This window comes from Bombus vosnesenskii, unplaced genomic scaffold, assembly GCF_011952255.1.
Source record: "Bombus vosnesenskii isolate JDL3184/JDL3185 unplaced genomic scaffold, Bvos_JDL3184-5_v1.1 scf7180000015818, whole genome shotgun sequence".
NCBI lineage: Eukaryota > Metazoa > Arthropoda > Insecta > Hymenoptera > Apidae > Bombus > Bombus vosnesenskii.
In genome coordinates this window covers 1-12,570 of record NW_022884165.1, presented here as the reverse complement: position 1 = coordinate 12,570, position 12,570 = coordinate 1, and the positions used below count along the sequence as shown (strand labels likewise).

General features: G+C 47.4%; 2 protein-coding genes and 1 long non-coding RNA gene across 4 annotated transcripts; 2 read left to right on the top strand and 1 right to left on the bottom strand.

Moving 5' to 3' along the window:
* Nucleotides 1–3,755: 3,755 nt before the first annotated feature.
* LOC117241409 lies at nucleotides 3,756–4,583 on the top strand. The gene has a single exon (XM_033507346.1). The coding sequence runs from the start codon at nucleotides 3,756–3,758 to the stop codon at nucleotides 4,581–4,583; it is 828 nt and encodes a 275-aa protein (XP_033363237.1).
* Nucleotides 4,584–7,767: 3,184 nt separating this feature from the next.
* On the bottom strand, nucleotides 7,768–9,521 carry LOC117241410. 2 transcript variants are annotated; one of them, XR_004494979.1, is made up of 2 exons: nucleotides 8,723–9,521; nucleotides 7,768–7,971 (listed from the first exon to the last, which is right to left on the bottom strand). It is a non-coding gene; the product is annotated as an uncharacterized LOC117241410 (long non-coding RNA). The 2 variants fall into 2 exon arrangements; XR_004494980.1 differs by having other exon boundaries at nucleotides 7,768–7,968.
* Nucleotides 9,522–10,225: 704 nt separating this feature from the next.
* Nucleotides 10,226–11,892, top strand: LOC117241411 (katanin p60 ATPase-containing subunit A-like 2; the record flags this gene model as incomplete). The annotated part of the gene is made up of 6 exons (XM_033507347.1): nucleotides 10,226–10,313; nucleotides 10,439–10,722; nucleotides 10,945–11,067; nucleotides 11,126–11,238; nucleotides 11,452–11,651; nucleotides 11,802–11,892. Coding segments are annotated over exons 2-6 (531 nt in total), but the record flags the coding sequence as incomplete, so codon positions are not given.
* Between the last annotated feature and the right edge of the window lie 678 nt (nucleotides 11,893–12,570).

Below are 12,570 nucleotides of genomic sequence, written 5' to 3'. Positions count from 1 at the left end.
TCTATTTATCGAATATTGTGAGAAAATGAAAAAAAAAAGAAGTTAAATAGAAAAAGTACTTGGAAATTTAAAAGAAAAAATCTCGAAAAATCTCTTAATACTTTTTACTGTCGTCTTGAGACGCACCATATGTTAAACTTCTTCGTAGTTACAACTTTTACCGCAGATGTAACGAACTGACAAATGCTTCGAATGGCGCGCGCGCGTCAACGCCTACACTTAAATTTCAAATAAATGTTTTTAAATAAATGTTTAAAATAATACATTAAATGTATTAACTTTCTTGCGCAATTTCATTTAATTTCTTACGATATGGAGGGTTTAATTACGTTTAAGATATCTATTTGAATCTTTTAAATTCGAAGTTTTTTAAAAAATTACCTTAAACTTTATAAAATTAAATCGTTTTTCCACTTTGTTGTATCATAAAATAGTTATTTAAATTCAAACCTTACCGTCGTCTTGAAATATTCTATATTTTCCTCGTCTTAAAAAATCTCCCTACAGAAAGAATAAAGAAGAATAAAATCCCATACGTTAAATTTCACGTGATTGATGGAATACATAACGATAACGAGAACTAACTAGCGACAACAAGCAACCATTAGCAAGGACAACTGGCGACTATAACTGTCGTCTCTATGATGTATGGCGACTAAGGAGAACAGCGAGCAACTACGGATGACATGTAACAACCAACTGCCCCACTTCTAAAAGGCAACTAACTTGCAAACCCTTTGATGGTTTCTGTAGCGTGATATACCCCTTGAACGTGGTTAAAGAATGTGGTCGCCGCTGGACGGCGGTTTGACAGCAGAGCGATCTCGCCAATTCAAAGCTTGACATTACAAACTACCCAGAATCATTAGGCTCGTTATCGAGCATCTAGCTTTCAGAAGGTGCTTTATCATATGATATGACTTCACGATATTTTTATAGCAAGAAGAATGGCCAACCTCTAACAAAACAAATTTTTACTAAGTGCTGCATGTGAGCTGCAGGCCGGCCTACTAGGGAAATTTGACGAATGAATAAATAAACTAAATATATACGAATATATTCGTTATATCATAAAATGCCCGCATTATGTTCTCTAACACCATAGAGGAAACTAAATTTATATATTAAAAAATTGGAATACCTGTTATAAGAGAGTTAATTAAATTCTAACTTATCGATGACTCCATAAAAACCTTTATTTCCTAAAAATGTATATCTTCCAAATTCTCCTTAGAAAGTATCATAGAGAAAATATGAAACCTGAAAAGTACATCACGCTGATGCCTCGATCAACCCTCGTGCTTCGCAGTCCATGTGTCCGAGCGATGAATTCCCTCCAAACAAGGAAACACCAAAGGGAGGTCTCCTTCGAAGGACGTGAGAGGGTAAGGGAAGCAACGGGAACGATGATCACGCGATATACTGGCGGCGTACGTATAGAACGGCTGTTGCGAGAGAGTTCGCAAGAAACAAGAAGAAAAAAGGAATCGTAGGCCGACGCGACTATACGCTGTCGACGGACAAACAGCGACTGAGCCTAACTGAAACGAACTCTGTCGCAGTATGAGCACAGGCTACGTTCGCGGGAAAAAGTGGTGGGGATACATGGGAGGCAGACGTAGAGAGGACGGAGCTGCGAGCGTAATCGAAATCTCCGGAAAACTGGAGAGCCTGGGCAAGGGAGGCAACCAGAGTGGAGGACTAGTGCCTGTGAGCGCAAAACGGGTGTGGATACGGGAAGTCCTGCCTGGACAAGGAGGAGTTAAACCAAACCAACAAGTGTGAGGTTAGGACGGTGGAGCAGCCATATTAGGACGCGTGACAACAGCGCCGCTACACGGGCTACTCGAGGAACTACCCAGACGCAGCCATATTGGCGCGTGCGTCGAAGCGCGTTGCGCGGGCCACTTGAAAGTGACAGCGACTGGCAGAGTGGCAAGTGCTGACCGAGCGACATTTCCCGCCCAACGGGGAAACGGTCGCATCCATGGCGAAAGAGAAGGAGGTAGAGGAAAACGCCAGGGGACGGAGGGAAACGGAACTGGCTGCGGAGCCGCCGCACGTTAGCACCAGGAGCATGACGAAGGCGATGCCGCCAAAGGAGGGACCCTCCCGCTTCACGCTGGACAAGGAGGGAATATGGACTGAGGAAGCAACAGAGGAGGAGGAAACCCCCGCCAGAGAAGCACCCCGAGCGAAGAGGAAGAAGGCCAACGAATCCCCCGAACTCCCCGCGGACCCGGCTGAAGAAATGAAATCAGCCACAACGGCGGACATAGGAGCCGAACTGATTCGCCGGGCCGCCGAGGTGGCCAGGGCTGCCGAGGCGCCCCGCGGCCACAAGGTCACGCAGGGGAAAACCCTGAAGGAGGCGGCGAGAACCATCACCGCGGGCGTGACAGAGTTAGTGAGGAGAACGGACCCTGTCACCGATGCACTCGCTATAGCGCAAGGACGCATAGCAACACTGGAGGCGGAGGTAGAGGCACTCCGAAAAGAGCCGGCCTCGCGCCCCACCGCGGATGAGAACAGCTACAGGGCGCGTCTCGCTGCAGTCGAGCACCAAGTAGAGGAGATGAGATCCTTGCTGCACCGACTGGAGGAACAACTGCAGGGAACAGAAAAAGGAGAAGGAAAGGAGGTCGCCCCTGCCGCGAACACGAGAGGAATGGAGCCTGGAGCCCCAAGCGCCCCAAGCGCTCCAGAGCCCAAGGGAGGCCGAACAGCGGACACCGAATGGCAGACCGTCGGAAGGAAAAGAAGAGGAAAGAAGAAGGAGGCAGGGAGGAAGCAGCCGGCGAAGCTGATCCCCGAGACAGGGGCGGAGAGCCAGAGGAAAACTCCGGAGAGTGGATCGGTGAACACATGAAGAGGGGGAGGCAGGGGGCCCCTCCCGCGCGCACCGCGGACGTCAGCGGTAACAATAACCCTGACGGACAAATCGAGCCAATCCTACGCGGAGGTGCTGGCTGCGGCCAAGGACAGTGTCTCCCTGGCCGAGCTCGGCATCAACACGATGAGGATGCGGAAGACCATCACCGGAGGTGTCATCTTAGAGGTCCCTGAGGACCAGGGAAGGGGAAGGCCGCAGCGCTCGCAGCACAGCCGACGCGGGCTCTGGACCCGAACGAGGTCCGCGTGGCGACCCCCTTCCGAGCCGCGGAGGCATGGGTGTCCCTGATAGACATAGCGGCCACCAAGGCGGAATTCCAGAACACCCTGGCGAGGGAGAGCGGCTGCAAGCCGGAGGGCATCCGGCTGGGAGAAAGCCGCCTCGCCCGCAACGGACTTGGCACCGTATGGATACGAGGCCCTGCCAGTGCAGTGAGGAAACTGGCCCAGGCTGGAAAGGTCGCCATAGGCTGGTCGACGGCGAAGGTCGAAGCCATCGAACGGAGACCGTTACAGTGCAACAGGTGCCTTGGGATAGGACACACGGGAAAGACCTGCACCGCCAAGGAGGACAAGGGGCACCTGTGCTTCAGATGCGGCGAACCAGAGCACCAGGCGAGAGCATGCACAACTGCGAGCCCTAAATGCCTGCTCTGCGAGGCGCTTGAAGCACCGTCGGTGCACAGGATGGGGGGACCGGCCTGCGCCCCCTCGAAGAAAGGAACGAAAGGAGCCGCCCGCGGATCCACGGCTGCAAGAGGCAGCGAGAAAGGCTCCCCGCCGCAAAGCGACCCTAAGCCCGCGAACAAGGAGGTAGGCACGGAGGAAGCCACGAACAAGGAAAGGCCATCAAGGAACTGAGAATGCGCATCCTCCAGACTAACCTGGGAAGGTCAAAGCGAGCACAAGACCTGTTCCACCAAACCATCCGGGAGAGCACGGTCGCCCTGGCGGTGGTGGCGGAACCATACAGAGTTCTGGATGGCCCGGAGTGGGTCGGAGACACGGACGGAATGGTTGCCGTCACCTGGACATCAACGCCCAGGGCGTTTGCCCACGGAACCCTGCTGGAACGCGGCAACGGGTACGCCGCGGTCGAGTGGGCAGGGATGATGGTAGTGAGGGTGTACGTGTCACCCAACAGCGGACGGGCAGCGTTCGAAGAATTCCTGGACGGAGTTGGCGACTGCGTCAGGCGACGACTCCCGCGACAAGTGCTCGTCCTGGGAGACTTCAACGCGCACTCCACGGAATGGGGGAACGCCAGGACCAACGCGCGCGGCCGCACGCTATCAAACTGGGCCGCGGGACTTGGTCTTCTGCTAGTGAACAGGGGCTCGACCAGTACCTGCGTGACGTGCAGAGGGAGCTCCATTGTTGACATAACATGGGCCTCCCCCGAGGCATTCAGGCGGATCTCAGGCTGGAGAGTGGCCGAAGGGGTCGAGGCGCTGTCGGACCACCTCTACATATTCATGGAGGTGGACGCACCTGGACCTGGAATGCCGACGACAAACGACGGGCGCGGCTCGCCGAGGGGAAGGCACGCGCGCCTACCACCCAGATGGAAAATAAAGGAGAGGAACGAAGACCTACTCCGGGCGGCTGCTATAGCAACAGCTTGGAGCTGGGAGGCCTCGACAACGACGACCGAAGCAGACGTGGAAGAGGAGGCCGAGAACCTCCGCTAAGCCATGACAGCAATCTGCGACGCATCCATGCCACGAGCCACACCAGGCACGGTGCGAAGCAGAGCAGTTTACTGGTGGAACCCCGGCATCGCGGAACTGAGGACGAGATGTGTCCGGGCCCGAAGACAGTACCTAAGGGCCCGCCGCTGGCGACGACGCGACGAAGAAGAAGTCTCCTTGCGCTACCGGACGTGCCGCGCGCTACGGCGCTCGCTACAGAGGGAAATTAAAAAAGCGAAGGACCGTGCCTGGTCCGAACTGGTCGAGACAGTCGAGTCGGACCCATGGGGGAGACCATACAGGACGGTGACACGGAAACTGCGCGCGAAGGGCCCCCTGATAACGTCGGAAATGGAACCTGCACTGCTGACGCGGATCACCGGAACGCTCTTTCTCCCACAAGAAAACAGAGCGGCGGAACGGCCACGGGAAACGACACGACCGCTGGAATGGAGGGACGACTGGGAAGTCACAGAGGAGGAGATATGGGAGGCAACCAGAAGAATGACCGCCCGCAACGTGGCACCGGGCCCGGACGGAATCCCTGGCCGGATCTGGGGGGAAGTGATGGGGGTCATGGCCCCCAGACTCCGGCACCTCTTCACAAGATGCCTGAGGGAGGGAGTCTACCCCCGGGCGTGGCGGACAGCGAGGCTGGTCCTGCTCCATAAGGAGGGCCGACCGACGACCTCGCCGTCAGCGTACCGGCCGATGTGCCTACTGGACGAGGTCGGCAAACTACTCGAGAGGGTAGTCGCCGCCCGCTTGGAACGATACATAGCGGGCCAAGTGCCAGGTTTGCACGAAAGCCAGTACGGCTTCCGGAAGGGGCGCTCGACGATTGACGCGGTCAGACGCGTACGAGCGATTGCGGAGGACATGGTCTCCCGGAAAGGCGTGGCGCTGGCGATTTCCCTGGACATCGTCAACGCGTTCAACACCATGCCATGGGACAGGATAGTGACGGCCCTGGAGCACTTCGAGGTTCCCAACTACCTCGTCCGATTGATCCGGGCCTACCTCGACGACAGGTGGGTGTGTTACGCCAGTAAGGAAGGAGAGGAAAAGCGATCCGTCGAGGGTGGCGTCCCGCAGGGCTCGGTGCTGGGCCCCATGCTATGGAACGTTGCGTACGACGAGGTACTACGATGCCCGCTACCCCCAGGCGCGGCCATAGTATGCTATGCGGACGACACCCTAATCCTGGTCGAGAGTCGCGGCTGGCACGAGACGCTGCGCATTGGCGGAATCGCAACGGCCTGTGCGATCCGTGCCGTGAACGAACTGGGCCTGAGAGTCTCCCCTGCGAAGTCGGAGGCCACCTGGTTCTTTGACAGGAAGAGGCGAGGGACACCACCGCCCGGCCTATGCATAAACATGGCAGGTAAAACCGTCCGGGTGGGGTCACAGATGAAGTATCTGGGACTCACCATCGACAGCCAGTGGACGTTCGAGCCGCACTTCGACTCACTGATCCCGAAGGTGTCAGCGGCTGCCAATGCCCTGTGCGGCCTACTACCGAACATCGGCGGGGCCGGAGACGCGGTGCGCCGACTCTACGAGGGCGTCGTTCGGTTACGAGTGATGTACGGGGCCCCAGTATGGGCGGACGACCTGATGGCAAGCCGTCGCAGCATCCTGCTCCTGAGAAGGCTGCACAGAGTGACCGCCATCAGAATCATTAGGGGATACCGGACGGTGTCTCACGCGTCGGCGTCCACCCTAGCCGCGTCCGCTGCGGGCGCTGGCGCTCAAAAAGAGATACACCCGCCGGAGAGAATGGCACCCGGGGAAGACCCCACCGAGCAGGCGGCTCCAAACGACACAGGAACCGCCGAGGAGGACACATGGAACCCGTGGCGATCCCAACTGATTAACGGGAGAAGCGAACACCGCGGCGCGGATGCGGTCCTACCAAACTGGGAGGCATGGAGGAGCCGCCACGGCCTCCCACTCACATTCAGGATGACACAAGTACTCCCCGGACACGGCGTGTTCGGCGAGTTCCTGAAGAGAATAAGGCGAGAGACGACAGACATCTGCCACCACTGCGGAGAGGGCAGGGACACAGCGCAGCACACCCTGGAGCTCTGTCCGGCGTGGGAGCTGCCCCGCTACACCCTGCGGCACGCCATAGGAGAAACGTGGACCCCCTCAGCGATTGTGGAGCGATGTTGAGAGGGTCACAGGAATACGAGGCCGTCCGCCTCTTCTGCGAGCGAGTTATGCTCGCGAAGGAGCGAGCGGAAAGGGAGAGAAAGAAAAACTCTCACCCCTGCAGGATAAGACGATGGAGAAGGATGGCAGTCAGACGACCCAGAGCCGCCCCGCCACCACCCCAACGGACTACGACCAGAAGAAGTGACAGCACTAGGGGCAACGACCTCCCCCTAACGCCCACTCAATAGCCGGCTCGAACAAGAGAACGAGAACAAGAGGCGAGAAGGGGATGCAACTGAAGTTAATTCATAAGAGGTTCCTGGAGCACCCCTGTCACGCGCATAAGATGGTCATCGTGGAGTTTTAGTCGGTAGGAGTCCGACACTACTCTGCTGTTACGCGATTATTGCAGCAGCGGAGTGTCCATGAGGATTTCTCCACGTACAAAAAAAAAAAAAGGCTACGTTCGCGGGTCGATCGAACACGTTCTGCGCCTTTCCTCGGCACCAGCGTCAAAACCACCCTCGACGAGCGCAACGCACTGGTGCACCTGCAATATTAACCACTGGTCTTTCCTTTTTCGCGCGATATTATATCAGCACCTATGATACCATTTCAAAGACCGCAATCAAAACATTAAATACCGCATTAAAGCCATACAATAATTCGCAATATTCATTCGTAAACGTTATTGTATATGTGCTTAATTAATCGTTATTATGTTTCGAATGATTTACTACCTCATATTCCATAAGCAGATATATGGTTCATTTTCACCTCAAGTACGATATAATTTGTAACAAATATTTATAATTCACAATGTAAAATATTTATAATTCATTGGAAATATTATTCTATCACGGTATAATGGTCAAATTTCACATAAATCACAAACATATGGTAGTCAGAAGCTATACTCACGACATGACAAATCATGATGATGTCATGAAAAATGGCGTCCGTCCATATATATTCAAACGCAACGAACAAGTTCGAACTTTTCGAGAATAAACGATTTGTTCGATAACATCTGTCGCGAGCTTCTCTTCCTTTAACGATAACAATTGACAACTAAAGCTCGAGAGGCTCGTAAGGATGAACAGCGACGAGTATCTAGAAGCTATGTACTCACCTGGGCAAGGAGACTCCAACACCAAGGACGTTGGAAGTTTCGAGAAGCGAAGATGGAAACTGAAGTAGCACGTCAGGTCAACTCTGGCAAAAACTGCTAAAGAAAGAAAAATCCAACTAATTTGTTTCCAACAATAAAATGAAATTAATTTGTTTCACAAATTATTAACTGGATATTATTCAAAAATTATTCAAAATTCGCTTGATTGATTCAGGGCCCGGGACACTTGGGTCATGCCATTTTGGTAATGGACGAAAATGGCAGAAGGAAGAACGACCGTTTTTTTCATATTTCTCTTTCCCCGGGAAACGAAAGAATGCCCGAGCACCTTGTTTCATTTCTTCTCGACATCAATTTCAATCTTTTTAAACGAAATATAATCTGAACGATGAAAAGTTCATTCAAATAATGCTCCGCGCCAGACACTCACGAAAATTAAGAAGAAACACGGAAAATTCGCGAATAAAACGGATTTCTTTGTCCCAGTGAGATAATAAATCTCGTACACGTATTGGTTTTTAAAATCAATATATCCACCAATGTGCACTCGTTTAACAAGGGTGATGGAACGTGCCAAAAATCTCTCAAGAGGGTCTTGGCAACGGAAGAGTCGAAAATGTCACAATTATGAATGAAAAATTCGAATAGTTGCTGATTTTACAGTCGAAACCGATAAAGAACTCCAGATATTCCCCCAATTAATTTACAATAAATTCGCGAAAATGATCGATTGCTGACGTCATTGTATTCTAGAAAGATTGTAAAACGATAAGAATTTATTGAAAAAACTTATATTCGATGATAACACTTCTAATAAGAGTACTAAGAGGAGCGATTCTGTACTCACCTTCCTGCCTCGAAGTACCGAACGCAATTAACCGTCCGCCCAGGATGGAACCGTTCGGAACTTTTGTAAGTCACTGCACGGCCGCTGCTTATGGTGGAAATGTAATAAATATAAGTACAGAGCGCGTGAGCGAACTAAAAACGCGATAGAGAAGTAGAGAGAGGATGTTCCGTCCTTGTCTAATGACGCGCACTTGTACAGGAAATATGTAACAGCGGTATACGAGCAGCGTCAGTGTCCACTAGTGTGCATGCTGATTAAACAAGGACAGGAAGTATCTATACATGGTGTTCTCTTTCTATTTCCATGTTGCATCCATCTTACTATACAGTACACACACTCAGCTATTCTATCATTATATTTGTGCGTTGCTTATGTGTGAACCAAACATTTCCACGACAACAAATCGTTTGTCTCTTGTTTGATGCTCGGTTTTCAACGGAGTTAAAAGAATTTTTTAAGAGAAACGTAATGGACGGGTTGTTTTTAAAGTAATAAACGGAAATTCTCGTATCCATTGAGAAACGATAGGCGATTTGAAAGTATCACTATGAACGGTGATTTATCGATGCAAGGTAGTATGAATAAGATATTTTATAATCTGCGAAAAAAGGTAAGGAATATTCTAGATTTTAGATTTTAGAATTTCCACGTCACAGACGAGTGTGTTTTGTTATTTGATTTGTAATATTGCTGCAGTTCTCTTAATAGCTGTTCGTTTCATGCGATACTCGCACATAGTATCTATGACTTTTGCTTCTAACAATTTTTATAATTAGGCTGTATCAAATATTTTTAACGTTCGCGTTTCATGAAAAATCATGTGTAACTCGTTGAATTCGCAAATGTAACAAAAAATTACATGAAAAACCTTATATTATTGTAATGAAAAAATAATTATATTAGGAGGAGAGTCGTATTTCGGAACGTCATCGGAACATATTATACCTTGTATGTGATTATTTGGAACACAATGGGTGAGTATATTATAATTAAAATATATTCCTAGTTCCAATTCTTTTGAATAGTGTCAGTGACCAATCGAAATAGAAATCAGTGGACATCATGGAAAGAGAAGGCGAAACCAAATTTGAAAATTCGACATCGGTAATTCAGTAGTTAAGAATAACTCAATCGATAATGTAGATTAACTAGTTATAAACAAATATATGAAGTATAAATTCAAATTATTCTTATCCATCTAAAAATTGGAAATTAAAAAGCAGAAGACAAGAAATTATCTTCGAGAATTTATATAGTAAATACATTCTTTTGCCTGTCTTACCTAGAGATAAAACAGTTGTTTGATGGTTATCTTATAGTGTTCAGTCATTGCGAAAAATATTTTTAATCAGTTAAAAACTATAATTAATTAAAAACTACATTTTTTTAGGTATATAGACGTTAGCGATGTATTATTCCGGGAAGCTCGTCTATCTCCCGAACATCGGGTTTGCGACAACATCGATTTGGAAATTATCGTTGCAGAGTATGAAAATTATTACGAGATGAAATTTCAAAAATATCCCATATTGTGTAAGAAAATAACTGGAAGGGAAATGACGAGGGAAGTGACAAATGCAAGCAAAACGTAAGAATTTAAATTATTTAACGTATTCAACGTATCGTATTCAACGTATCGTATTCAACGTATCGTATTCAACGTATCGTATTCAACGTATCGTATTCAACGTATCGTATTACAATATGATCCAGTGTTTGTAGAAGTATTGAGACAAAAGCCAAATCTGTTAGTAAACAAGCGAGAAGTGAGCCTGTGAAAGAGACGAATCTACAGCAGAAGATAACTGATGACAATACGAATCATATTAATCTCGCAATGACAGTGACGTCAATATTCCCCAATGAGAGTGATGGACGTTCATCAGAAGAGCTATTTAACGTCCCAATGGAACAATCCATGCAATCGAAGATATTGAAATGCATTGAAAAGCTTTATTCAGATAATCCGGAATTACGAGGCTGAGGACATCTCATGCGTAAGTTATTTTCGATTAATATACGTATCGTAAAGCTTTTAAACGATAAAATTCCCGTCGATAAACCGTCCAACGTATATCGACGATGACGTGATTTCAGTAACGCTTGAAATATCAAATTACGTAACACTTACTTAATATAGAGAAGACGCCATTTTATCTTTGTATCGTCACAGGAGATCATAGTAAACAAATTAAATGTACATTGGGATGACGTTATAGGCCTAGAGGAATGTAAAACCGCTGTTAAGGAGGCCGTTGTGTATCCCCTTAAGTATCCTATCTTTTTTGATGGCCCGTTTTCCCCCTGGAAAGGTATTTTGCTGTACGGCCCACCTGGTACAGGTAAGATACTCGTATTCTTTTCATTTCTGTACGTGTTTACAAGAAATATACAAAACAGGGAAAACGAAGTTAGCGAAGGCAGTCGCGACAGAATGCCATTGCACCTTTTTTAACATAACTGCCAGCTCATTGGTCAGCAAATGGAGAGGCGATTCCGAGAAGTATATACGTGTAAGTTGCTTTGTCTATGTAAGTTTCTTTGTTCCTTTGTCTATGAAGGAGAGATTCTAGGTATAAAAAGATTTGATTTTATTTTTCGCCATTTATATACAAATAGAATAGTTGTTTGGAAAACGAAATGATATCATATTCGTGATGAGGCCATGAATTTAAGGAATTTCGAATATAATATTTAATGAATAATACATTTGTTAAACTGAACAGGTTTTATTTGAACTTGCCTATAGTCATTCGCCTACAATTATTTTTATCGACGAGATTGACTGGATCGCCACAAATAAAGGAGACTGTATATTGTCTGAACCTGCAAAGAGATTCAGATCAGAACTTCTTTCTAGATTGGATGGATTAGTGTCTAATGAGAATTCTAATGTAGTTCTTCTGGCTACAACTAATTCCCCTTGGTACGTATATCACGTTATTTCAATGTTTTCTAAGTAGAAAATATCGTAATATTTCTCCAAATTCCAAATATGTTATTGTGTTGTTTGAAGTATTCCTTCATTATTATTAGTATAATAGAACGATAATATTTATTGTAAATATGTTATTAGGGGCATTGATGCAGCTTTACTCAGGCGTCTCGAAAAGCAAATATACGTATCATTACCCAATGAAGTTGCTCGACTTAGTTGTCGACTTGGTGTATTCAAATTATACCTTAGCAACCACTTATTAGAAAATACAGATATTGTAAACCACATAGTAAAATGTAATGTACTGAAAGATATTCTTGTGCAGATATAAAATTGCTTTGTAAGCAAGCGTGACTACTAGAAATAAGCCCGATATGGAGCAGACTTGAAAAGAAAGAAACACCTGTTACCACTTTGAAATATGAATTAAAAAGTTATGAAATATTAGCAAAATTGTTAAAAAAAATGTCACCTACAGTTATGCAAATAGATAAATATGATACGTGGAACAAATAAATACGCAATCGTAAGGACAGATATTGAAAAATATAAATAAATGGATTATCGTTCGAGAAATCATTCGCATGTGTGTGTGCATGTGTGTATGCGCGCATGTGCGTGTGCGCGCATGTGTGTCATGTGTGTCATGTGTGTGCGTGTGTGTGCGCGCACGCGCTATAGGCTAAGTTTAAAGTGTTCGGTTGTATTATATCCTTGTATTATATATGTCGGAGATGAAAGGAAAACCGGAGCCTTCCCTTTGCAATTTTGAGGAAGTCTTCTAATGCTTTAGCCTAGATTTTATCATAGCTGTAATTAAGCAATTGTCATTTGTAATTGTTTGATATTTGTGAAAACGAAAGTGGGTCCGAGGTGACAACTGGCCGCCGAACGTAGTCACGGTCAC